The sequence below is a fragment of the Notothenia rossii genome (genome assembly GCF_949606895.1).
Source record: "Notothenia rossii genome assembly, chromosome: 2".
Classification (NCBI taxonomy): domain Eukaryota; kingdom Metazoa; phylum Chordata; class Actinopteri; order Perciformes; family Nototheniidae; genus Notothenia; species Notothenia rossii.
Window position 1 is genome coordinate 20,906,798 of NC_136904.1, and position 27,676 is coordinate 20,934,473.

The window sequence follows — 27,676 nt, forward strand, 5'->3', positions numbered from 1 at the left end:
AGAGGCGAAGTCTTTCTAGTTGCGTATTTTTCACAGTCTTATATTTCGACAGTTTTACGACAAACTGACTTTTTTGACATGGAAATGATTTTTTAAGATTGACAAACATCATATGTGTAATTCGTCGCAAAATTGAAACGCGATCGAAAGATAATCTTTCTCTCCCCATTGAATTCAATACATGATTGTCCCATGGGGCGGAAGTAGAAATGCGGGACTTAAACGGAAGGGAGGAGCAGTTGGTGGTGCAGCCCCTCCCTTTTCCAGGCAGTGACCTCACGCTCCCCACCGTCTAGTTATCAGTCGGTCCTCTCGTTAGCGGACAGTGAAGGTTACCTGCTTCAACAGTGCTTGAACGGCAACCTTTCAGCTGTCTTCGACACCCTACAATCCTTTTGATCACTCAGACCATCATCGACCACATCTAATTTAATTTAATTAACGCAAAACCTCAGCTATCAATCTTACTTTATCCCGAACACGTTTAGCTAGCTAACTGTTTGTTTTGCTAACGCGCTTCTCGACATCTTCCCACGAAGACCTGACACTGAGACTTGGTAAGAATTCATTTAAATGTTTTTTTATCAGTGTGTATTTGTTTGTCGTCGACGGCTTTCCCCTCATGTTTCTTAGCAGATTGGAGGAGTAAGGTTACTGCTGCGGTTGTTTATATCGGTGTGGCCCTGTTAGCTCTCCCTCCACCTGCGTCATCTCCTCCTGCATAACACTCAACAACATCCGCCCGATAAACACGGCTTTGTTGTATATTTAAACCGTAAAAACTAAAACATGTTCCTAGTTCGTGCTGTTATGCGTTGTTTGACGAAATTGTAATCTTGTGTTGAAGCCAGGGCTGGGTAAAATAAAACTAATTATTGTCGTGATCAAATGCCTAGATATGGAATGGCTGTCCATTGATGCTTTTGCAAACAATGTACACAATGAGAATTTTGAGAAATAATTAGCATCAGAATGTATGTGAATTTATTGACACATTTGACTACAGAACAATCTGGTAAATTCAGAAAAATGCATCGCTTAAGATTACTGTAACGCAGTCTTGACACGTAAAATGATATAATAACATCTGACACAATTACTTGTCACAATAAATCAATATATAATATTGCCAAGCCCTAGTTAGAGCTGGCCAATATAATCTTTAAAAATCTTGTAACGGTTATACGATTGACCTTTTTTGAGTGAGAAGATCTGCCTTGTATAAGAAAATAGAAAGCTGTGCCAAACCTCGTGATAGTGATGTAACATTTAGGTTATACCTCTGATGAAGGTAGGGCCCATCGATTGACAAACAACACTACCCCTCCCTTTGCGCGTTCGCGCGGAGGGTCCGCCACATTAAGTGCTGTTACAAACCAACGAGGGGGGAGTGGGTTATCAAGCCCTTAAACAGCGATTCTGCATCGGTGCAACGCTGTGTGTACGCCGTTTACCAGCAAACATCCACTGATAAATTGCGATGTTAACAACCTCATGATAACCTCATATTTGTTTTACTTAGGATCATACCTCTGTTTAGTAAAAACAGCGTGGTTTGGGATTGGGCCTCAGTGTCTATTTCTGCAGTGCGGAGTGTTATTTCACAGCAACCCACACTCAGACATTTATCATCAACCAATTCAATTAAACATGCAAATACAAAGCACTTCATTTCTTTGTCTGACTTATAACTACAACATCATTAAACAGAGTAATCCATCAAAGCCTCACATTTGAGAAGCTCCAACCACATGTTGTCAATAAGGAATACCATTTCTATATAATTGTATCCAACATGCAGTTTGACACCCACATATGAGTTGTGTAATTTGGAGTCATGTTTGTTCGTCTAGTAAGGATTTTGTTTTCTGTTTCAGTACCATGAGTTCCCAAGTGAGACAGAACTTCCACCAGGACTGCGAGGCGGCCATCAACAGGCAGATCAACCTGGAGCTGTATGCCTCCTATGTCTACATGTCCATGGTGAGAGTTCATTGGTGGTTACAGAAAGTGTTCAGGCATTAGAGAGCAGATGTGTGGACAAAGATAAGTGGAAACCCCAGGGTGACGGTTGCATAAGGGTAACTGCTTATACTAGTTATTTATTCTCAATAAGTGATTCTGATTCCTTTCAGTATGGTGGTTGTATAACCGCTGAGCTGGGTGTGCTTAAATGTTGTATGAAGATAGTCAGGCAGCCAACTGTTGTGATAAATAAAAACCACCCTCTAAGCAGCCATTTCCTGATCAAAATGATGTTTGGATCATGGCAGCGGGCTTTTGGATGTTAGTTTGAACTGCTTTGAATCAATGATTTGTGACTGAGTAATAAAACAAAGGTCAAAGTTCCTTTTTCAGATTATGTACAGAGACGGGGCACAGGGTGCAGCGCCTGACCTTAGAAAACATGCTTCTCTCTAAGCACAACATGTCCATCCCACTCATTTGATGTTTATAAAAAGGGCTTTTTATCCATTTTTTAATATATGTACAATTTTAAACATTGTCCACTAATTTATCCTGTGTATGTTGAATAATTATAAATGTGTTATGTAGTTGAGATGGTTCTGAACGCTTTGTATATTCTTTGCCATGTGTTTATGAGCGTGCATCGTTTCAGCAATAATCAATGACTTACTGATTTAAAACAAATGAGCAAGAGCATTAGCATTTGATCAAATAGCATATTAAACTCTGCCTGCACAGCAAGAGTTAGCCGTTTGCTCTTATCATGGCAGCTAGGGATTTGTGCTTTTGATTCTTGATTACCAACATTCTGGTATTTTCTCCTTACAGGGATACTTCTTCGACCGGGATGACCAGGCATTGAACAACTTTAGCAAGTTCTTCCGTCATCAGTCTGAGGAGGAGCGCGAGCATGCTGAGAAGCTGATGAAACTGCAGAACCAGAGGGGGGGGAGGATCTTCCTCCAGGATGTCAAGGTATGAGCTCATTATTGTTTTTATGTGTTTCTGTTGCAAGTAAATCCTTTTTTTTTGTGTGTTTTTTTTAACTGAAACTGGTTTTGATATTTCCCGCTCTGGGCGATCACAGCACATGTTGGGAGGGTAACGAAAGGTCAAAAAGATATAAAGGGTGTGAGTGTGCTCAGCCGCTTATCTTTCAGTGACACACAAACACCAATAGTTAAACGTTAAACCGACTGAAGCATTTAGAGGGCTCTCTGTCTGGGTCGCCTCTCCTTAATAAGTGTCTCTCTGTTTCCCTGACCTGCTGTGTTGCAGAAGCCAGACAGGGATGAGTGGGGCAGCGGATTGGAGGCCCTTGAATGTGCCCTGCAGCTCGAGAAGAACGTGAATCAATCTCTGCTGGACTTGCACAAGCTCTGCTCCGATCACAATGACCCACATGTGAGTATTCAATTGTGCCTTTATGTTTGCAAAGCACCTTGACTGGTAAATGGACTGCGATATATAGCGTGTTTTACCCAGGAGGGCTGAGGTGTTTAAAAGCAACTGTACCCTGGAGCAATACAACTGAAACTGTTGCAAAAACATCACTGATAGATTCAACTTCATAATAATATCCTTAGTAAAATAGTCAATTCAACTCCAGTGTAACCTTTGCTTACGTTGTACTTGAATACGAAACACATGGGTATATTCAAGTGCTTTTTTTTCACTCTAAATAATTACGTTTTTCAGCTCTAAATTGATATCCCTCTCTCTTTCAGCTGTGTGATTTCATCGAGACACACTACCTGGACGAGCAGGTGAAGTCCATCAAGGAGCTGGGAGACTGGGTGACCAACCTGCGCCGCATGGGGGCTCCTCAGAACGGCCTGGCAGAGTATCTGTTCGACAAACACACCCTGGGCAAAGAGAGCGCCTAAATCCCTCCAGATTACATTTGACAGCTTTCCTTATATATATATATTTGTATCTAGCTTTCAACTGTTTTTCCAAATATGAAGCCATCTGCATGCTACTGGCCAGTTGTTGAAACCTCTTATATTACTCATTTCATTTTTGCCATTCCCTCCATATTACAGTAACTTCACATATCACCTGTTCCCAGAGCTGTGAGCTGCTCCACCCAAAGCCCGCCTTTGTTTCTTGCGCTCTCTGCTGTCGGCTAAATCTGCATCTTCACTTTGTATTTTCTGTGTTTTTGCAAGCAGCTGTCAATCAAACCAAATAAAACGAACCCTCTGGATTCTGATTTGTCTCTTGTTTACATTTATTTTGAATGGTTGTCCCAATGAAACGGTACTCCACTGACAAAAAAGGGTAAAAATAATAAGTTTCACTTCCACTAAATAAGAAAACCGAACTAGCTCTTTAAGTAAAGTTTCACTTAGGGTGAAGTGATAGCTTCTCTATAAAGCCTTAATTTATAAGGTCTGTTATATCAAGAAAATAACATGTTTAAAATATCTGGCTATTGTATTTGTATGCTAAAAAACAGACAAAACATGTGGTTGTTGAAGTAGACACCAGAGACTGGTAATTGAGAAAAAATAATTACAATGTTTATCTGAATGTTAAGGATATAATTAGTTTTCCCCATGGCCTGCGGTTTCTAGAAAATATACACTAAATATCCAAAATAAGTAGCTTGACCTGAAGCTAATTATGATCATCTGCCATCTGTGTCTCAAGGTCTTAGCAAATTGTCACTTGTCTGTTTGGTTCCAAAGAATAGCGTTGTGTGACAGCATTTATGTTTAGTGTCGAAAGCTTAGAAAAAATGCATGTAACAAGGGGATTTCCAACCCAGAAAATTAAAAATGTATAACGGGAAGTGTAAATGAACAATGTGTGAACACCTGCATCACCACGAGTTCCTCTTTTATTACTTGTCTTTTTTTTGTCTTTTTTAAATTGAGACAAACTTTTGGTGCCTGCTGGTTGTTACAGGTTTCACTCCTAGGTCTAGACTCTAGAAGCATGGTTTTAGATCTCACATAATAAATAATCAACTTTAATTAAAAAAAAACAAGTCTTGATATGCACTGTTTAAACTGCGTGCCAATAAAATGTTACATTGTATAGCGCTGCCCTCCTAAATACACTGAGCTTAATATTTTAAATTACACCCAATAATCCACCTAAAAATACTTTGTTGTATTCAAAAAGTCATTCTGTTTGCAGTCACGTGTAATATAGTGAACTTAAGTCAAGTCAACACCCAGCTATCATTATGAAATGGGTATTTATTGAACATTCATCTAACCACACACCACAGCATGTTTATATTTCCCCCCCAACAAATTAGGAAAGCGGAAAACAGAGCTGAAGGAAAAACTTTGAGGCACATTGATGAAACCTCTGTGTTTTGTAAAGACTCCTATTACAAAATCAGGATTTGTTGTCAAACTGCCTGTGGAAAATATATTTGTGAATAAACAGCTCCCACGTCAGACTGAGGTGTTCACGCCTCTTCAAGCTCCACCAGCACACCGTCACAGTCTTTAGGGTGGAGGAACATCACTGGTTTCCCGTGAGCGCCGATCCGCGGCTCTGCTGACAGAGTTCTGATGTTCTTTGCTTTAAGGTCCACTATTGCAGCTTTGATGTCATCTACCTGCAATCAGGAAACAGTTATTTATTTCTCTATCACACTTATAATCGTTAATGCACTGTATTTGCTGTATTGCTGTCCAACGTTTTTAACAGAGAGGGCTTAGTAGTTGTGATGAGGTTTGAAATGTGCAACAAAAGTGTCATAAGTTTGTTTTTATATAGCTTAACTAAATGTTAAATAGTTTAAAAAGACTGACCACAATTTACATATTCAACAGATTATTTTTTCTAATTATTTGTATCTAGTGGATACCTAGAAGGTGTCAGGGCTCTCTAATGGACAAATGATGCAATTGTGTCTACTATTGGTTGACCACTGCATACATTTGTGTAATGCTTGGTCATATACATTGGTAACACATATATCTGGAATAAGCTTTTATTGATTTATTAATCGGTCAAATAAATACATTTATACATGATGAATACATTTTTGTTTATTTTGCCAACGAGGCTGTTTTTGCAAGGTTTTTCGGTCGGCAAGATTTAGTGTAAAATATAGGACCACGTTTCCCGAAACTTGTTTGAAGGTTGAAGCATGGGCCAAGGACAACCCATTAAGTTTTGTTATGGATTGACCCTGGTGGAGATGTGCTTTCTTCATGTGTTCTTCTAATGCTTAGTGATGAAGACACATATATAAAATTCATGAGGCAATATACCAAATACCAAATAATAGTGCTATCATACCCTTAAGGTATGATAGAAATCCAGTTTCTTCAGAATCCGGGCCAAAAGACTACATTTTGGCATGAAGTGGGACAAGATGTTTGTTGCATTAATGTGCTGCTATTATTTTTTGGATACAGGCCATTCAGCGTGTCAGTGCCATCTGGGCCCTGGTGTTGGCCTTGTTCCCGGAAGACATTTCAACATTTACTTACCATTTCAATTATTTTTGTTCAGGCAGAAGATCAGATCTTAGTGGCAGGTGTGTAGGATAACAACTCATGACTATTTCCACAAAATCACTTTAACTCACTTTATTAACACTGACTCAAACTTCAGACTTAAATCAGGCCAAACAGTAGAAACTGTGTTACTAATTAAACAATGGTGGTACAATTATATTAGTATATATTTAATATCTTTAGGTTTCAGTGGTTCTGGTATTGTGTCTGCAGACTCACTGTCAATATGTCATGACTTACTGATGACGAACAGAGCGACGCATAATGTAACACCTTTGCTTTCCTAAGAATATAGAGTCAAAATGTCTGCTGTCAAGAAAGGGTATTGTTCCTGTTATAAGTTTAGATTTAGCTTATTCAGATTACAGAATACAATACTTCGTCTACAAGACATGCTTTCAATGCTGTCTTACCTCGATACAAATGTGGTGCATCCCTCCAGACTTGTTTTTTTGTAGGAAGCCAGCGATCGGGCTCTTCTCCCCCAGAGGATGGAGAAGCTCCAGCTTTGTGTTTCCGAGCTCCACAAACACTGTGTAAACGCCATGCTCGGGCAGGGGCACCTTGTCACTCACTGTGGCCCCGAGCACGTCCCGGTACAGAGCCGTGGCCTTCTCCATGTCAGGGACAGCGATGGCAATGTGGTTCAGCCTCCCCAGCTTCCACAAGGATCCAGGTAGGCCCTGATGGAGAGGGGCTGTCGTTGAATGTGCCCTCATGAGTGTGAGAGCAGAACATCTGGAAAGACCTGCCACTGAATAATCAGATTAAAAATACTGTTGGATTAGATATGGCTTTTGTGTTGGAATATTAGTCCTTTAAGTTTTTACATGATACAATGTTCCTCCTTTTCCTTTAAATTTGATTTAAGGTTCACATGTGACAGTCTCAGTCTCACATATTACTCAGTGTATTCTGTACCAGGTGGTTCTAACTCTTCAAATATATGTTTGTTGTTTACAAAGCAAACCCATACACAAATCCATCAGATTTAGTAAATAATAGATGTAGTGTGCATTATTGTACACACATTCCCCTACAAATCAGACTGTCATTGGTATCGAGTCTCCAAAGGATTTTAAATAAAGGTTGTAGTGGCCGTTTGTCCTAAACTTAAACTCAAAATAAGTTAAAACCTTCAAACGGATCACTTCTGGCACCCTGGGCAGGTAATGTACGCAGTGTAGAAAGTCAACCAATTTCCAGGCATGGGTTCTGTCGTTGAGGCTGGTTTTATTGTTTTCTCGGTCACAAACAATCCTCTCTCGTGCTGGTAAAAAACCATGTGCCCATTACCCAGGTGCAAAAACAGGTGGTCTGCCACTTCCTGCCTATATACACAAGTTATTGAGCCGTTTCCGCTCTACATCCTGAACTCCTCCCTTCGATGCAATGCACTTCCGTTTTGGCGGACTGGGTTTGTTTTGCTAGCTAGCTCCGTTGTGCCGACAAAGCACTGACATCGCAGAGACAAAGAGGATATAACAATTACAACATGAAGAAAAGTGGTTCGGGAACTACGTGTGCGGTAGTTGGTTGCAATCACTCGAGAAAGCACCTGAACGAGTGGTTAGATAGAGAGTGCTACGACCACAAACCAGCACCCAGCACCCAGCCATGTTGTTCATTAAATACAGATAAACACAACAAATACTGCATGCATTGTATTTTTTAATATTATATATGAATATTTTCATAGTGATGTAATTGTGTGGGCTGCTTTTATATTTTAATTTGTAATACCTGTTAGGATTAAACATGTGATCTTTCTTGTTGAAGCCATTTCTTTAGTTTCCTCTCAACAATTAATTAATTCAGTGTTATTTATGTACAGTATGAGCTTAATATGAATGATGAACTGTGTTAAAAGAAATTGTAGCACTCTAAGGAACATATGAAATGCAATAATGCAATAACAGTGCAATAATGAAATTAAATTACATCAAACTTTATTTTCACTCAAACAGTACAGGCACATATGATATATTGCACAGCATAAAGAGATCATGTAAATTGTGCATTATGTAAACAACAGACAACTGTTGGCTCTTGTGGGCATGACCTAAATAAGGCAGTTTATTTTGGTTTTAAAATGCTGAGATATTTACTGCAGAACTGTAACCTTCCCTCAACAAAATCGTCAACAATTTTCGGGAGCATGTGGGCAAAGTAGAATGTGCGCAGCCTTATGATATGCCTTCAGACTGTCCATTGCTTTTCCATCTATTGCCATGGATTGAACGAAGTAGGAGCAAATTTTGCTGTACGTTATGCTGGGCCACGTCGTCATGTTATCCTCCCAGTTTTGCACTGAATTCGGGTGGGGGAGAGTAACGCCATCTCCAGTCAAAGAAGTAGAATCGTGTTCCCAAGCTAGCATCACTGTTAGCATCGAAATCGCTGTGTTTACACCAGTGCCCGTCTGACTGTTTACACCGGTTTACACCGACAGACGCTGTGCAAAAGACTTCCGGCGGAAATGAAGTGCATTTGTGTAGGGTTATGGCGCTACCCGTGTTTTGGCGCGTAAACTTGTCTATACACCCTTACCTGTGCTCACCACTACCCCCAGGTGTCTAAACCAAAAATCACACTAAATAAATTAACCCAAATAAAGACTAACATATAAAGCAAAGAAATTAACTAAACAAATTATTATTAACTTAACAGAATATTACCACAAATATATACTTCTAATGTGAGCAAAATCATAATAAACAAATTAAATGACAAACTACAATTACTATATGCAAAAGACTGTGTAGCTCTAACACTCCGGCCCCTAATTGGGCATTTATCACAATTACTAGACTTAAAAAACATGGAGCTACACACTAAACATGCATTCTCAGGCACTGATGTCTTCTCTGGCAAACCTATGAAGGAAAGGTGTTATTGATGGAAAGAGACAGAGAGAGAGGCAAAGAGAAAGATAGAGAGTCCATGCGGTCACAGTGTTGCCTCCAGCAGCAGGCACAGCTTCGTCACAGGCCTCTCCAGGATACTGGTCTTTGTTTGGAGACGCACAGAGCGCACATGGCCATTCACATCTGCTCTGACTTCTAAAACTCTCCCCATCATCCAAGATCCTCTTGGGGCTGTAGCGTCTGCCACAAGAACAACATCTCCAGGTATGAGGTTTCTTCTTAGTGCTGTCAATTTTTGTCTCTGTTGCATCAATGGCAGGTACTCAGAAACCCACCTCTTCCAGAAGAGTTGCGCCATGTACTGTATCTGCTTCCATCTTCTCCTAACATACAAATCATTTCTGTCAAACAGTCCTGGTGGCATAACTGGTTTGTTTTTCAACAACAGAACATGATTCGGAGTAAGGGCTTCCAAGTCATTCGCATCATCTGAGGCCTTTGTGATAGGTCTATCATTCAATTGCCTCAACTTCACAAAACATTGTTTGGAGTCCTTCATCGTCCAAGGTTTGCTGTTTAAGGACTGAGTTAAGCACATTCTTCACTGAGCGAATCAGGCGCTCCCAAACACCACCTTGATGTGAAGCTGATGGGGTGTTGAATCTCCATTCTATGCCGTCCTGAAGAAGGGCTCCTTGGATTTTGTCATGATTCAGAGCAATCATATTCTCCTTGAGCTCACGGCTAGCTCCAATAAAGTTGGTTCCATTGTCAGACCTGAGAGTGGAGACTGGGCCTCGTCTGCAGATGAATCTTCTCACTGAATTTATACAGGAGTCCGTATCCAGCGTGTGTGCTACTTCCAAGTGTACAGCGCGGCTGGTCATACATGTGAAGAGCACTCCATATCTTTTGAGAAGACCCCTGCCTCTTTTAACTTCAATGGGCCCAAAATAATCAACGCCAACATGAGTGAAGGGAGCTTCATCAGGCAACACTCTCTCGACAGGTAAGTCAGACATTTTTTGTTCAAGGAGTCTTCCTCTTTGGCGTCGGCAAACTACACAATCTGATATGACTTTTCTGGCAGCAGAGTTTGCATTTATAATCCAATACTTCCGCATTAATCTGGACAATATGTAGTTTCTTCCAGCATGACCTAGCTGCTGATGAATGTGGCGCAGAATCAATGTGGATACATGCAGGTCTTTGGACAGAATAGCAGGACGTTTAGATTCAACTGGCAGCGAGGACTTGCTAAGCCGACCGCCAACTCTGAGGATCTCACCTTCCATCACTGGGTCCAATCTGTACAGGGGACTGTCTTTGGATATGGTTTTCACACCACTCTGCAGCGAGGTGATTTCCTCCTTGAACCGTTGATGTTGCACATACTGGATGATTGTCAGCTCTGCTCTGGTCACATCTTGAGGTATCAGACTCTATCCTTTAAGTGTAGACTTAAAGCTCTTCATTTGGCTTTTAACCTGTTGTTGACTGAGTTCAGCAGAAGCACAAAGCTCCTTTCTCTTATGTCCCAATAACACAAGAGTCTCCTTGAACTTAAGAAGCCAAGCAACAGCTACTTGCAGTCTCTTCCAAGATGAAAAGTGATGAATCAGGTGGCTCATAGCATTGTCTGTGTCTTTAACAACAGCATTCACAGTCAAGTCCCTTTTCATCTCAGGGTCAGCACCAGGGATCATCTGAACATCTACGTCCAATTTAGGCCATTCATCCTCGGACTTGTAGAGGAAATCAGGTCCCATCATCCATCTCCTTCCATTCAGGAGGTCCTCTGCCCTCATTCCTCTTGACGCCTCATCTGCAGGGTTCTCCTTAGTCCCTACATACCTCCACTGGTCAACATCAGTTGCCTCTCTGATGACTGCAATTCGATTGGCCACAAAAGTATGGAATCGCCGGCTTTCATTGCATATGTATTTCAGGACTGTTGTGCTGTCGGTCCAAAAAACAGATTTCTCCAGCTTAATCTGCAATTCCTTTCGTAGCATGCGGTCTACTCTAACAGCGAGCACTGCAGCTGTGAGCTCCAAACGAGGAATTGTCATTTGCTTCAGTGGAGCAACTCTGGCCTTCCCCAGAGTAAAAGCAACATGCACTTTATTGTCCTTTTCCAGTCTTAAATACGATACAGTTCCATACCCGACCTCACTGGCATCAGAGAAGTGATGAAGCCGAACAGTGACAGGGTTGCTAAAGTCTTTAGGCTTGACACAGCGATCAATCTTGAACTCCGCCACCTTGTGGAGATCTTCCAACCAGCCAGCCCATTGCTTGGAGAGAACATGGGGAATAGCTTCATCCCATCCAAGATTTTTTCTGCACAATTCTTGCAGTAACATCTTAGCCATCATGCTGAATGGAGCAAGGAAGCCTAATGGGTCGTAGAGGGAGCTGACCACTGAAAGAATTCCTCTTCTCGTCTGCGGTCGCTCTTGTAGAGAGGCCTTAAATCCAAATTGGTCCGTTTCAACGTGCCACTGTAGTCCTAATGTACGCTCAACAGGAAGTTGATCTGTATCCAAATCCAGGTCCATCATGTCCTTTGCTCTTTGGTCTTCGCTGACAGAGCGTAGCACTGCACGACTGTTACTGGCCCACTTTGACAGAGTGAATCCTCCTTTGTGCAAGAGTGCAGTTAAATCATGAATCATTTTCCTAGCTTCCTCTTCTGAGGCCACTGAACGGAGGCAGTCATCGACATAAAAGTTGGTTTTCACTGTACTCACAACCTCTGGAGGGAAGTGTTCTGCGTTGTCCTCTGCAGTCCTCCTCAAGGCATAGTTGGCACAGCCTGGCGATGATGCAGCTCCAAATAAATGCACCTTCATGCGGTATTCCTGTGGTGCCTGTGCGGTGTCACCATTTGGCCACCAAAGGAAGCGGAGAAAGTTGGTGTGCTTATCTGAGACATGAACCTGATGAAACATGGATTGGATGTCGGCCACAATTGCAATAGGCTCCTGCCTAAATCGGACAAGAACTCCAATGAGGCTGTTAGTAAGATCAGGGCCTTGCAAAAGCTGGCTGTTGAGTGATGTTCCTTTGTATGAGGCTGCACAGTCAAACACAACTCTGAGCTTGCCTTTCTGAGGATGATACACCCCATGGTGAGGGATGTACCAAACGTTCCCATTGTTCTGTGTCAGCTGGTCAAGAGGCACTGGTTCAGCATGTTGCTGTGTTATCATTTCACTTAGGAACGTAGTATATTCTTCCTTAAACAGACTGTTCCTATCAAACTTTCTTTTCAGGCTACCCAAGCGCTGTTCTGTAACATAACGATTATCTGGCAGAGTTACATTTTCTTTTCTGAATGGCAGGTCAATGCAATAATGGCCTCCAATTAGTTTTGCTGTGCTACTAACAATATCCATGAACTTAATGTCTTCTCTGGACATTTCCAACTGCTCTTCTGACGACCTCTCATTGAAGTCATGGTTATATTGTTGTACAAGCATTTCTTGCAGGTGTTCAACAGAGATATGGTTTGCTGATACGGAAGAATAGCCACTCTTACTTCTGCAGCCTCCACCATGAAGAGGACCATTAAGGACCCAGCCAACTCTGGTTCTGACAGCATAAGGCCCTTCATTCTGGCTGTTTATCACCTCCCACGGCTCCAAGACCTTCGGGGCGTCAGTTCCAATAAGCAGGTCAACACTTGCATGAATGTCATAGAGTTTTACATCCTTCAAATACAGCCATGGATCAAGATCTGCTTGTCGTGGAATGTTAAGAGTAGACACAGGCATAGTTCTTTGAGTTAAAACATCAGGAAGCTCTATAAAATCTTCAGCACCCATACCAGACACTTCAAGACCCGACAAAACGTGAGTATCCACAACTTTTCGTTGTCCCATTGTTTTTAACAGGATGCTTGTCTTCTTACCCCGCAAACCCAGTCTTTTTGCCATGGCTTCAGTACAAAATGTGCCGGAACTGCCCGGATCCAAGAAAGCATATGTATGCATGGTCTTGTTTGTCAGTTTACTTCTGACCTTTACTGCAACAATTGAAAAGGTGGAATCATCTTCCACACCGGCCCCAATGTGGCCACACGTCTGAGAGGTTACATTTGGCTCATTTGGAGGACTCAGAGAAGGTTTGGCTTGTTTTTCGGATGTGCCTTTATCCGGTCTTTCAATGTGGAGGACTCCAGGGTGTTTCTGGTGACATACATAACAATCCAATCGACTCCTGCAGTCTTTGCTTGTATGGCCTACCTTCAGGCAACCGAAACAAATGCCCTTGTCCTTGATGAAGCTGATCTTTTCCCGCTGTACTTTGGCCTTAAACTGCCAGCACTGATCCAGTGTGTGGCTCCTCTGCAGGCAGAACAGACAGCAATGAGTGGAGGTGATTTTATTAGTATATCCTGCAGGCCGTGCCATAGCGTCTTCCCTCATAGGAGTGACATTTGTAGCGTAGCTGCTTCCCTTCCTTCTGTCTCCTGGCTGGCTGCTTTTGATGACTTTGGGGATATTATGTTGAGAGTCTTGGATGTTTCCAAAAACTGGATCTGAGGCAACTTTCACTTGTTTCTCAATACAATTTACGAGATCGATGAATGTAGCCCTCTCCCCCCTTCTTTCCTTCAGATCACATGCAACATTCCTCCATTTTTCTCTCAGTTTGTAAGGAAGTTTTAAAATGATGCTTCTCATGTTAGATGGTAAGTCCAGTTCCCTCATATACCTCACTTGTTCTGTTAGATTTGTACATCCTCGGAGAAACAGAGCGAATGATTGTAATCCTTTGACATCTTCACTTTTAATAGGGGTCCAGTTAAATATTTTCTCCATATAAGCATATGCAACTTTATGTTCATCTCCAAAGTGCTGTGCGAGAAGACTTTTGGCTCTTTGATAGCCTTGATCTGGAGGTAGATGCTGACAACTATGCACAAGGTCTTTAGGCTGCCCCCTAGTGTACTGCTCCAGGAAGTGCAAACAGTCGCTCTGATTGTTGGTTTTCTTCTCTACTGCATTTTCGAAAGCTCTAATGAAGGAGTCATATTGAATAGGGTCTCCATCAAAAACAGGGAGATTTCTTGTAGGGAGAGCAGAGTACATATTTTGCTGAACCAACAATGCAGTGATTTCGTTTTGTTTGTGCATAATGCTCATCATGTCATTCTGATTGTTACCAGCAGTCTGTCTTTCTAGATATGGAGCTTCTGGCTTAGCAGGCCTTTCATCCATTTGTGCAGCATATGCAGATCTTTCTTTTTGCCTTACAACTGGTGCAGGATCAAGGGGGGCTCGGACATGATTTTCATGTGGGACAAAAGTGTTGGCTTGGGGATTTAAACTGATGGACCTTTGAGCTTTGCTTCTCTCCAAATAGGAGTTCATTCCATCAGATCGAGCCGACCCACACCGTGAAGAGTTCCTTTCTAAAACTTGAATCTTTGCATTAGTTGCCGCTAAATCAGTTTCAAGCGCCAATTGCTCCTTTTCCCTACGGAGCCTTTTCTCTTCCCTGCGGAGACTTTCCTCTTCCCTGCGGAGACTTTCCTCTTGTGCTTCAATGTGATGCATCTTTTTTAAACCTTCAGAGCGTTTGAGAAGAACTGCTTTTTCGGCCTCCGCCTTAATGCGCGCTGTGGATGTTGCAGACGTCTTTGATACACCAGTTGCACGTGATTTTACAGAACTTCCTCTTACACTTGAGATGTTAGAAATACTATCCTCAGGTCTTATTTCATCAACACATTCTACGTCGGAAGGTTGAGGTTCAATTGGCTTCGAATATGGACGACCGATTTTAGACAGCCACTGCTTTACCTCTTCAATAAATTCACGACATGATTTCATCTTTTTCTCAAAGTTCGTAGTTTTTGCCTGAAGTGTTTGATCATCTTCTGGTAGAGGCATTTCCATAAACACTTCGTGCAAACTGCATGCATCTTCGTAACACTTAATGAACAAAGCGAGCTGAGCGTTTACTGCATCGGCATTGTCGTTTAATTCTAGTAGAGGACGTATTTTATCCATTAGCTTTTTAGCCTGCTTAGTTTTTGCAGTGCGTTTCTCTTGACAATTTTGTATGTAAAAGCATACTCCTTTTGCGGTCAGTTTAATTGACCGTCTTGATGCTGGCCTTTCCTCATCGGATGCCGCTGACTCGTCACTCATCTTATACACTTGCGGATAACACTGCGGTCCCGCAATCAGGCAATAAGTCGAGCAAAAGGTGGCAACACTATCGAAAACAACTTGGTTTAAAACGAACAGTTATTTTTCATCCACATAAGTCACAAGCTGGGCCTACACAAGGCTTTATCTTCTCATGAATGAAGGCCGTCTCTTGCGTCAATAATCCAACAAAGCGCACAGCGAATTAAAGCAGTCCAAGTTTATAACTGAGTCTTTTCATAAAATACTGATTTTCACCATCTTCCTATATGGCGTTTTAAAACAGTGTACATACCATGTGGAGATTTCTTAGATCTGGACCAGGTCTTTGTCTCTCAACAGCAGATGCTCCATGAAAAATGATTAAAACAATCCAAGTTCCTTTCCCATCGGAAAGCCCACTCCAATAGCAGGTCCGCAGGATCGTATTCCAAGGAAAGTTCTTCTTTCTTTAATCCATGAGCGGGTTTTTTACTTGATGTAGTGGCCGTTTGTCCTAAACTTAAACTCAAAATAAGTTAAAACCTTCAAACGGATCACTTCTGGCACCCTGGGCAGGTAATGTACGCAGTGTAGAAAGTCAACCAATTTCCAGGCATGGGTTCTGTCATTGAAGGCATGTTTTGGGCACTGGGTGATTGGAGCACCTGGTGTAATTGTATATATTGGAGACAGGTGGAAGTGGAAGCCAGAGCACTAGTAGGCAAACGGTTTTTTACCAGGGTGTTTCGAGCCACAGGGTTTTCCAACTACAGGAAAGGAAAGCCATAGGAAAGGCTTAAGGAACAAACCATAGGAAACCTGTTCATTGTCAATGATATTGGATCAAAGTAAATGTACAACGGAGAATCTTGTCTGGACCTGGATCCTTGCCCTGCGTAAGATCTGCTGACTAGTGCCTCAGCGGCTGTATTATTTTAAGTTAATTATCTGTTTTATTTCTATATGATTTTGGCCGCTACAAAGGTATTGGTGGTTTTGAACGAGGGTTTGCTGTAAATCATGACTTTAATGACTGACACACATACAGTAGGATAAAACTATGATCAAGAAATCCATCAGGGGCCAGGACATAGAAGTAGAGTACCATCCCAACGCTCCAACAAGACAAGCTTATGTAACATTCATATGGTTCAACTCGAGCAGTAACTTTGTGCAACACAGCCAAAGTTAAACACGGTCCTATTTGAGGTTCAATCTATATACAGTCTATGGCAGAGGTGCCCAGTACGTAGATCGCGAGTCATTCATAAATTAAAAAAAATCCAGCTCCGTTAAAATAGACAAAACAGGTTTTGATCCCTCCTCCCTTGGCCTCCCTGCCACTTAATTCAGGAGTTGACTTGATTGACAGAAAAAGCGACCTATTGCTTTCCAGTCTGTTAACCCAGAATGCAAAGCGATACAAAATCAGTCAAGTGCCGGGAGAGACAAACAACAAAATGAGTGCGGGAACGAGCAAAAAGCTAAAGACATACCACTTCCACACAGAATGGGAGGGAGAATCTTTTTTTGTGATGTCACATTCAAAGGTTATTTGCCTTATTTGTAAAGCAAGCGTCGCTCTGCCAAAGAAAGGTAACGTGGAGAGGCATTATCGGAGTGTACAAGGCATATGACAGCGACTTCCCTCCGAGTAGCGAGTTGAGAAAGGTCATGTATTATTGCTACACAAACATTATCTCTTAGTCTTAGTGTCGCCAACTCGTTTCTAACATGCAAAAAGACAAACAAATGCGTCTATGGTCGGTGTATTTTCTATCTTTCCAATCCAGAAGAGATCTCTCTCTCCCCCGTCTGTTTGCAAGGGGGCGGGGCAGTTTACACACACGCATCTGCTACATGCAGCAACACACGGAGGAGATGGTGGAGAGAAGCGCTCCAAGGTGTGGTTACATGTTACCCGTCTTGAGGTGGACAATGCTCGTCACCAAAAGTGTTTAGCATGTAAGGGCGGTAACACGAGCAATTTGTCTAAACATTTAGCAAAAGTGCACCACATTCAGACGGAGGAATGCACCGGGTTCGACTGTCTTTCTAGTAGCTCTGTAGCCCCATCCACGAGTAACGTTTCCACGTCAGGTGTTATGTATGCTAGCAGCAACACACGGAGTTAACTACATTATACAAACATGGGTTAATGATTAGAGGTAACTGAGTTATTTATTTTGTTAAAGTTTCAGCTATTCTGTTTCCAGTTCTGTCATCAGATTATTTAATAAGATTTGTTAAAACATTGTTGTTTCTTTTGATGTGAAATATTATTTATTTAATTCAAATAAAAAGCAATGTTAATTTTGTTCACAATTTGTTAAGTTAATTTAATAATATATGTATTTTTGAATCAAGTATTCATCTTTATTGTCTTCATTGTTAGTTTCCACATGCCTAAAACAACCTCAAACTAAATCTAAAAGTTGACGGCTAAATAAGAGCGTTTGAGAAATTGTGCAAGGCACACAGTGGTAGTCCGAATATTCGATTAATCGTTTCATTATTCTATAGATTAATCGATAATCAAATTAGTCGTTTGTTGCAGCCCTATTGTAGTTATCCCATGTAAAAATAAAACGTGTTATTCAGCAACCCTTGCAATTTGGGATTTTATTTTTGGTTGGTAGACCTCGGTTAGCTGGTCATTTCAAAAGTAGCTCACCAGCCAAAAAAGTGTGGGCACCCCTGGTCTATGGGTTCAATACGTCAGAAAACGACTATACTGCTAAAAGTATGCACTTCTTCTTCTTCTTCTCTCGGTTTTTGGCGGACTGCAAACAACGTTAAGGTGCATACCGCCACCTACTGTACAAGAGTGTGTATCACCATATCATCCTATCACCACTTGTGGAATTATACCACTGTGAGTGTGTTTACGTTGTTTTAAATTCTTCCAATCAATCCTGTTTCACTCAAATACGGCATGGTCGTGGCCTTCCTGGTAGCTCTTACCCCCTCACCTTCTGTTCCCAGTAGGGCTATCCCCATCAGGCTCCACTCCCTTCCTGCCTCTCTGACCCTGTCTCTTAGTTTTTCCCTCTCTGTTTTGTACATGTTGCAGTGTAATATGATGTGTTCCACATTTTCTTTCACTCCACACCGCCTGCATTCTTCAGCTTCACTTTTTCCCATTATTAAACATTGTGCCGTTTAATCCTGTATGATCCAATCTGAGTCTAGTGATGATGATCTCCTCCCCTCTGTTCCTTTCTGCATAGACCTTATTTATGACTGATTTCTGTAACTTGTGGTATCTCCTCCCTTTCTGATCTTCCTCCCACCTTTTCTGTCATATTTGCATACCCTTCTTCTTCATTATTGCTTTTCCTTCTCCTTTTCCAATTGAAACTGGTATTGCTATTTCCTTTTGTAAAACATATTTTGCTAACATATCAGCATGCTCATTCCCTTTAACCCCCTCTGTGCAGGCACCCAGCATAACTGCACATCTATTCCCCTCCTCTGAAGTCTCAGTAAGCAATGGTTAAGTTCAATGATTAAATCTTCTCTAACAGTTAGTGTCGAATGTATGATTTCCAAAGCAGATAGTGAGTCTGTGCATATCTCAGGTCTGACCTCTTCAACCAATTGCAGCCCAATAATTGCTGCGAGTATTTCTGCTGTATAAACCAATACGTTATTTGACACTCGTTTTGAGATTAAAGTATGCACTTAAGACTTGATTACATATATAAACACAAACCAACCTGCAACCTTCAGCACGGCGGACGCCATGTTTGTATGTAGGAACCAAAGACACCAGCGGAACTGTTTCCTGGTGAGCCTGTTTACCTGCAACACAGACGGGCACGCATGTGGGTTTAACGATGGCTAGTGTAGATGTATTGAGCGTGCTGGAGGAGTGCGTAAAGAAAATAAATGCCAACACAGCCCACCCAGAGAGCTTTCTGAGGTAAGTGATTGCTGTCTGTGGGTTTTCGATTTTGAAAAAGCTGTTAAATGTTGTTAAGGCTTCTTTAAAGAGACGCGTTTCAACTAGCTAACCGTTAGCTAATGCTAATTGCATGTACTTCTAGCGTTAGCGGCGTGTATCTATCTGTCACCCTGTTGGATACTTCAAGGAGTACAACACTATCAACACTAAAAATCTATCCCTTGCACTTTTTCACCAATGAGGACCACAACAAAACCACCACAGAAAACTAAACTGTATCTACACTAACTTCCTGTTCCTTTCCAGCTTACAGCTGACCTTACTGCATTAACAGTAGTGCTGTGATTGTTATACCTGTTATGTTGCAGGACAACCAGCTGCTGTAATAGTGTTACCAAAGGGAAAAAACATATGAAAATCCTTTCATATTTATCCTGAATCTTACATGACTAAGACCTGAGATATCTAATGGAATTCAGAATCACATAGATAAGTCAGATTTAATAATAATGTATTGTAGAGAGACACTCTTGAATATGCACTGCAAAATGTATGTGTAGGTACCTCACCTGTAAGAGATTAAATAAAAAGCTGCCAGAAAAAAGATAGTTTTGGAAGATTGATTTGTGTGAAATAGCATCCTGTAGTATCTTACAAAACATTTTATATAAAATACGTTTTACTTAATATACCATTACTCCATTTTATGGGACCAATGGGGGTTTATATTTCAGGTGTGTCAGTCAACTGAGCAATCAAAAATAATTTTAACTCAATGTTTTCATTCTATTACATAATACCTACTTAATTTTAATATTCAAGAATATCTTTTATTTCAAGTGTATCCCAGATGGATGTATTTCAATATATTGTATTGAGTACTTGTAACCTAGCACTGAACACTGAAACGTCTTGCTTTTAATAATATACTAGACCTATCATACTGATGTGTGATGTTTGTTTCCAACTTTTCAGCCTTCAGGATGAAGTGGCAGCAGACTTCACATCTCTCACTAAGACCCTGTATGACCTCCACAAAGCCCAGGAGCCTGCAGATTATAAAGGCAGCCCTTTGGATCAGCTGGTGGTGGAACACTTTGACGAAGAGCAGATTTGGCAGGAGCTGGAGCTACAGAACAACGCTGTACTGAAACACTTTAAAGATGTAGCTGAGGAGGCCTTGTCAGATGAGACATTACATTTGCTGGTAGAGGAAGAGGACAGTGCTGAGGAAGAAGTAGAAACTCATGATGAAAATGCAGAGGATGAGGAGGAGCCACCTAGACAGTCTAAGAAAAAGGCTGTGGAGCCTGAGGACGGGGCCGAGGGTAACACAGATGAGGACTCGGATTTAGATTTTGATGTGGATGCTCTGGAGAAGCGAGAGAAACAGAAAAAGCTGATTGGTATGAAAGCCTCCAAAACAAAGGTGGTTCCCTCTGAGGTCGATGATACATTCTTCAAACTGTCAGAGATGGAGTCTTTTCTTGATGTTATGGACAAGCAAGAAGGAAAAGATGATAAGAACGAAGATGAGCTAGATTATTTTCAGGACCTGCCATCGGGTGATGACGACGAAGATCTCGGCATAGATCAACTACTTTCTGCCAAAAAACGAAAGACTGTAAGTATTTTTATCGCACATTCTTTGTGTCCTGATCTTACAGAATACAGAATAAATATTGATCATTGTTTATATTGACAGGTAAAGAGCTCCAGGAATCTCAAGTACAAGGACTTCTTTGATGCTGTTGACGGTGAACCAGCTAAAGCAGGTGAGCAGTCAGATGGCGAGGATGACAGCATTGAAGAAGAAGGTGAAGAAGATGACGAGGCAGATGATTCCGACGGCGAAGAGGAGGGTGATGATGAGTAAGTGTTATTAGATTATACAAAACAGATAATCATGTGTGGGAGAAGCACGTATGGTTGATTTTAGCATGTTTGTGTCTACCGTTTGCCAGCGATGAAGAGGGAAATCAGTCGAAAGCACCCCGTAAGAAAGTGAGCTTTAAACTCCTTGGAGACGAGGACAGCGAGGGAGAGGACTTGGTCAACATTTTGGGAGGAAAATCTGCAAGCTCAATAAAGACTGAATCAAAGTCATCATTTGAGAAACGGCAAGAAAAGGTAAGAAGCTTTAGAACATTTATTTGGCTGTCTGTGTTGCTCGAATGGGGAGTCCGAATAGAGTTTTAACCTGTTTAACACACTTAGCACAGAACTCTAAGGGTATAAATACCCTTATTACATATCGGATCTGCACAAACAAGATATTGATTAGCAAGCTGAGATTCCACAGATTCTAGGGGTATAAGTATCACCACTGAGCAATCAGAACTCGCGACAGGGGAAGCAAACACAGACATCACAACACGGAGCTTTACGGAGCAAAAAGGGGGCATTGTCTTACCTATGCTGTTGTTCTGATCAAAAGTTGTGTTCAATGGCATTAAAACGATAAAAACGCTGTTGAAGGTTCATCCATAGGTTAATCCAATGTGTCTGAAATGACACATTGGATGACATATTTATGTCAATAACAGAGTTTTCATATATAGTTGCTATGAGAGCTACCAGAGTGTATGACAGCTTCCGATTTTGGGCATTCTGCCTACGCATCACTCATTCACCAATAGGTAATGTTTAGATGGATTTTAGGTACTTCCCCTCGATTCCATTGGCTCTAACGGTTAAAACGAGGTGTCAATCATCAAAATCGACCGAGGGGTGCCAGAGATATGAAAGATGCACCCAAATAACCCCAGAAGGTTTTTTTTTTTTCTAAACCTCTCTAAAAAGGTAAATGTCACTTGTTTTGCATCAACCTTGATACAGGGTACTTATTATATGTTATAGTGTGGATTCCTAAAGCTTTTAGTCTACTGTTACTGTTCTGAACAAAACAGGCTTAGGGCTTAACAGGTTAAGAACTTTGCTAATTGTTCAAATAAGTTTGAATGAGAAAACATTTTATCAATGAAAAAAAAAAGAAGGCTAATGGCGCATTTCCACTGCAGGGCCTCGTTTGACTTAGTACGGTATAGTTAGGCCTTGGTAGGCCAGGCTCACTTTATGCTGCGTACCATTACCGTTTAGTAGCTGGGGCAGTAACTATAGTAACGCAGTGTAGGCGGAGCCGTGGCGTCATCTCAATGCGAACCACAAAACCAACATCAGCCGTTAGTTGTTAGCACTCAGAGCTCACAGCTCCTCATATCTGTTCAGAAACTAGACAAAAGTCAAACAAGTACAAACCACAGACTGTCTGTGTCATGGAGAATACAGTCGCTGGTTTATTTATGTCTGTATAGGCTGTTGTGAGTGTGGACGGTCGGAGCATATACTGCGTTAGCTTAGCCGATCTCCATTCAGTAAACACGCATTTTAAAAGGTATTTCGCCTGCCGACTTGTCAAAGCATTAATTCATGGTTTTTACTAACCGGTATCAGTATGTTGTTCCTTCGGTATCATTTTGAAACGAGTATTACAATGAAATCACGGTAAAATATGTTCATTGTGTTGTAGTTATAGCCACTCATGTCACTAGTTTAGCATATTCAGCCCGGTTGTTGGCCCGGAAAGAACCACGATTTTGGAGGGCCAGAAAAACTGTGAAAAGTACCCGTTAGCCGGAACTACCCTAGTGGAAACGCAACAAGAACGTTGTTGTTGGTGCCTGATTAACACCATATTCATGGTTTCCTTCATGCAGCCAGCATGAGTGAAACTTAAAAAAAGCTAAGGAGAGTGCTTGACGGAATAGACGGTAAATTACAGTGCTCTTAAACGGCAGCACAATAAACATCAGATTAAAGTAAAGGGGTGCATATCTTCCAGCTCTGTTCCTCCACCACCTGGACTTCCTGGATTGTGTTTTTAATTCACTCTGGAGGTCACACGCACCCATCAACGGGACCCCTTGTATTGTTTTAGAGAAGGGCTGATTGCCTTCTGAAAGCCCATTAATAACATTTATTATATAATATTGTTGTCGTAACCTGCAGATGTCAGAGAAGATCGATGAGTTGGAGAAAACAGCTCTAGCAACGAAGCCGTGGCAGCTGGCCGGAGAGGTGACGGCGCAGACGCGTCCGGAGAACAGCATGCTGGAGGAACATGTGGAGTTTGAGCAGACATCCAGGATGGGTGAGTAACTCTCTTCTTTTGGGCCATGCAGGTTATTTGGTATTTATACAATTATTCACCATTGTTATATTTGTATTGTTTCATTAAGAATATTAAAATGGCAAGAACAAATGTTTGTGTGTTATTTCAGAACAGATAACAACAATGTATCTCTGTTCTTTTAGCACCTGGTATCACAGAGGAAACCACACTACAGCTTGAAGACATCATCAAACAGAGAATAAAAGACCAGGTTAGTCACAAGTGTTTCTTTTGGTTTTTGGAATAAAACTAAGGAGTTGTTTTTTGTACTGGTCATAAACCTGTCCCTTTTGGCTTGTGTCTCTGTAAGGCGTTTGATGACGTGGTCCGAAAGGAGAAACCCAAAGAGGAAGTGTTTGAGTACAAGAAGAGACTTACGTTGGACCATGAGAAGAGCAAACAAAGTCTAGCAGAAATCTATGAGCAGGAATACCTCAAGCAGAATCAGGTTTGACATTTATCTTGTTTTCACTGCTCCTCTCTAACACATAAGAACCGTATACATTATTTTTGTATTTTCTTCTGATTTCAGAAAAAGACCGAGGAGGAGAACCCATCCCATGTTGAAATTCAAAAGCTTATGGACACGCTCTTTCTTAAGCTGGATGCTCTCTCCAACTTCCACTTCACACCTAAACCAGTAAGATTTGCCTCTTGTGCCTCAAGTATTGAGATTTGGTATATGTTGTTAAGAGTGAAAGCGTCTGCAAATTATAGAAGTTAGTCTCAACCCTTAACAGAATTCAGAGGTTTCTTGAGCAAAAACAGGTTGGATTTGTACCCTAGATCTAACTGGTAAATGACATCTACAATTTGGTTTGTGACTCTTAATGCATTATAAAGTTGCGAGGCACAATAGATACCTAAACTGATCATATGAACATATCTTAATAAAAAAAACATTTCCTGTATTGAAACCTGCGTTGGTGTTTCTGTTTGTCCACAGCATGTTCCCGAGGTCAAAGTGGTGTCTAACCTGCCGTCCATCACAATGGAGGAGGTGGCTCCAGTCAGCGCCAGTGATGCTACAATGCTGGCACCAGAAGAAGTCAAGGTTTGTCACAGATTAATTTTTCAAACATTTATCTTGATCTTGGTATATTCTGTTACACTAACAATACTCTCCTCTGACCATAGGAGAAGAACAAAGCAGGAGACCTTATGGGTGATACTGAGAAGAGTTCGACAGACAAGAAGCGGGAGAGACGCCACAAGAAGATGGTGAAGCGTGTAAAGATCCATGAGAAAGAAAAGAGACAAAAACTTAAAGAGGCCAGTAGAACCGATGAGAACAGAAAGCTGTCCAAGGCTGAAGTTGCAGAGAACCTGAAGAAACTCACAAAAGGAGGCAAAGCCACAATACTCAAGGTGAGTGTCTGTTTACATGTTCTCACATTGCTCAGATCAGTAAGGATTCAGCTCCAGTATTGCTCCACACCTCAGAGTACAGAATCAGTATTGGCCTGTTCTAAACTCTCAGGTTTTTTACATACTTGTACTTTAAGTATGCCAATTAGTACTTCTACATTTGACAGTTTTAGTTGAAAACGTTTGCACACAAAACTCATGAACACTTAAATATGTCATTATATAAAATTTTGCGACTTACAATACAAAGCGCAATCACCATTTGGAGAAAAGTTCCAAATATGATTATAGTATTTGTAGAGATCATACCACTCTAAAGTAAATTAAAAAACCTTACAATTAGCTGACTCCTGAGACCCCTACAGCATTAAAATTATGTTTTACATGTTCAGAGGTAATAGCAATATATCACAGACTATTTTATTGCAAAAATAAATATATGAACTTTTCACAAGTGAAATTTAAAGTACATCTGTACTTTTATTCGATAAACGTTTTAAAAGCAAGCAGTTTTTTTCTGGTGTTGTTACTTTGGTTTTAGTTGCATGTTCCTGCTTTTACTTCAAACACACTTTTTAATGCCATATTCTTAGTTCAGGGTGTCCGCGGGGTCTTAAAAAGTATTAAAAGTTTATAAATCAATTTTGCGAAAATTAAGGCTATTATAAAGTATTAAACGGCATTTTCCAAGGTATTAAGGAAGGTCCACAGCAACGACAACATGAAACACCCTTTAATTTACTGAAACGACATGTCGGGAAACCCCCTCAAGGCGGCCCCATGCAGAGCGCCGTAAAATGCTGCTTCTTATTTTAAGTTTCGTTGCCTTTGTTCCGCTCTGTGGGGGGGGGCACTAAACGACTACCGGCATACGCAACGCTCTGGGGGTCCAACAGCTCCGTGTGTAAGCCCTATATGATCATTTTCTGATAATGATGAAATAGCCCCGCCTCCCTCTCCCCACGTCTCCTGCTGCTGCTGGGCTGTCAGAAGAGGGGGAGGAAAAGAGAGGCAGGCACTGTTTATTAAATATTATTATATTATTATACAGAGACTCGTTATCAATTTGTTTTAAAGCTCAATAAATAACAAAGAAGACCTCTGACCGGCACTTTTCTAATTTTGTACGGAAGATTTAACGGACATGTTGACCGGCGGAACATTTTTTTAACGGAAACTCTGCCGTACGGTTCCCTCGTCCCTTGGAAGAGGCGGATAGGTGGGTGTTTTTCATCTGCTGGTGGACTACCTGAGAGATATACAGCAGGAGAACACGCTGTCCACCGCGGAGAATAAACAGAAGGGCAACCATGGCAACCACGCTCCGGGGTCTTTTTTTGCTGCTTTTGGTGTATTTTGTGGCGGCAGCAGCGCCACTTACAGGCCTCGTTTCCAGCATTTCCAGCAGTCTAGTGTGAACGGACACGTTAATGAATCGAATGCGTGTGAACGGAATACTTTTTTGCGTTTGCGTTTGCGTATGCGTTTTAACGTATGCGTTCTCGTGGGGCCGGGGTCTAAGCCAAACTATATCCGGTCACAGAGATCTGCTATTTTAAAGTAAATTCAACACATATAGACCCTAAATATAGTCTATATTAAGAACGAGAAAAGTCTTGACATCGTTTTTTGCGAACATATGACAAATGTGTGAGGGCTTAGCCCCGGACAGCCCCAGCCCAATTTAATCCCTGGGTATTTGTGAGGGAGGTCCTATATGGCATTACCCCGCTGAAGCTCACCAAAGTTTAATATATTTCACATTTCAAAGTTTTGTCAAGTGTTTTGTTTATTGGTCAAATACTGGTTTCTAATGGTTTCTGAGGAGTTTTACTGGAATGAAAGAGCACAGAGTCTACAGAAGCAACAAAGCAGCATACTGCATTAAACCTGACCTTCACAGAGAGGTTGAAGTTCATGTGGAGAGGAGGCTTCAGTAGTCTGTCTGCACTCTGTTTAGTTGTGCTATCTTACAATCAATATAGTAAATGTGAGGTAAAGTGTGTCGCCAATGTAACCGGTTAGAAATCGAAGTTGCAATGAGGTCTTAACATGTATGGAAAGGGTCTTGAAAAAGGTCTTAAAAGGTGACTTCAGGATTCCTGCATATACCCTGTAGTTAATAAATACAATTGTGTATTTTCCTAAGGCTACTTAACTAATCTTGATGTTCCCTTGTTTCAGGACGAGGGGAAGGACAAGGCTCTGCGGTCCTCTCAAGCTTTCTTCTCTGAGCTGCAGGACCAGGTTAAAAGTCAGATCAAAAGTGCAAAGGACCAGTCTTCAAAGAAGAAGAAAAACAAAGAGGTTTCTGTCAGCAAACTCAAGTTGTAACAACTGGGACATTTTGTTGAAGACCAATGTTTTATTGTATAGATTCTTTTTTTTAATGAGAAAGTGGCAATATATTCAATCTGAAAGTCCTTGTTTAATGTCTCCATTTTCAATAAAATCAAGTGAGTGCCCAGATGTGTTTTTGATTTCGTAATTATTAGAGCATTTTAAACTGATATAATAAATGTTAAAGGTGACCTATCATGCAAAATGCACTTTTGTACGTCTTGTATACATGAATATGTGTCCCCGGTGTTCCAGGGAACTCACCAAGTGTCAGAAAACACAACCCTCTCTATTTTCCTCCATACCCAAATCTCTTAAAAAGGGGCTGCAACGGATCTGATACAGACTGATCCAGATTTGAACACTTCTGTGACGTCACAGAAGTGGCGCTACGGCTATTGGGCCAACTCCACCAATCA

At 41.3% G+C, this 27,676-nt stretch overlaps 3 protein-coding genes across 5 annotated transcripts; 2 read left to right on the forward strand and 1 right to left on the reverse strand.

Annotated features, from left to right (window-relative positions):
• Positions 1 to 285: 285 nt before the first annotated feature.
• LOC307028787 (ferritin, heavy subunit) lies at positions 286 to 4,183 on the forward strand. Its single transcript, XM_079664096.1, has 5 exons — positions 286 to 557; positions 1,878 to 1,983; positions 2,797 to 2,943; positions 3,247 to 3,372; positions 3,696 to 4,183. Exons 2-5 carry the CDS (start codon positions 1,882 to 1,884, stop codon positions 3,852 to 3,854), a joined length of 534 nt encoding a protein of 177 aa, XP_079520222.1. The 5' UTR covers positions 286 to 557; positions 1,878 to 1,881; the 3' UTR covers positions 3,855 to 4,183.
• mcee (methylmalonyl CoA epimerase) lies at positions 3,934 to 19,320 on the reverse strand. 3 transcript variants are annotated; one of them, XM_079664097.1, is made up of 3 exons: positions 19,191 to 19,320; positions 6,872 to 7,212; positions 3,934 to 5,548 (listed from the first exon to the last, which is right to left on the reverse strand). In XM_079664097.1, the coding sequence occupies exons 1-3, from the start codon at positions 19,216 to 19,218 to the stop codon at positions 5,396 to 5,398; spliced, it is 522 nt and encodes a 173-aa protein (XP_079520223.1). In that variant the 5' UTR covers positions 19,219 to 19,320; the 3' UTR covers positions 3,934 to 5,395. The 3 variants fall into 3 exon arrangements, with proteins under 3 accessions (XP_079520223.1, XP_079520225.1, XP_079520224.1); XM_079664099.1 differs by lacking the exon at positions 19,191 to 19,320 and adding an exon at positions 7,595 to 7,920 and having other exon boundaries at positions 6,872 to 7,234; XM_079664098.1 differs by lacking the exon at positions 19,191 to 19,320 and adding an exon at positions 7,595 to 7,915.
• mphosph10 (M-phase phosphoprotein 10 (U3 small nucleolar ribonucleoprotein)) lies at positions 19,257 to 27,384 on the forward strand. The gene is made up of 11 exons (XM_079664063.1): positions 19,257 to 19,396; positions 20,354 to 21,002; positions 21,084 to 21,250; positions 21,343 to 21,508; positions 23,387 to 23,528; positions 23,693 to 23,760; positions 23,860 to 23,997; positions 24,082 to 24,189; positions 24,496 to 24,603; positions 24,687 to 24,917; positions 27,102 to 27,384. The coding sequence occupies exons 1-11, from the start codon at positions 19,311 to 19,313 to the stop codon at positions 27,249 to 27,251; spliced, it is 2,013 nt and encodes a 670-aa protein (XP_079520189.1). The 5' UTR covers positions 19,257 to 19,310; the 3' UTR covers positions 27,252 to 27,384.
• The last annotated feature ends 292 nt before the right edge of the window (positions 27,385 to 27,676 follow it).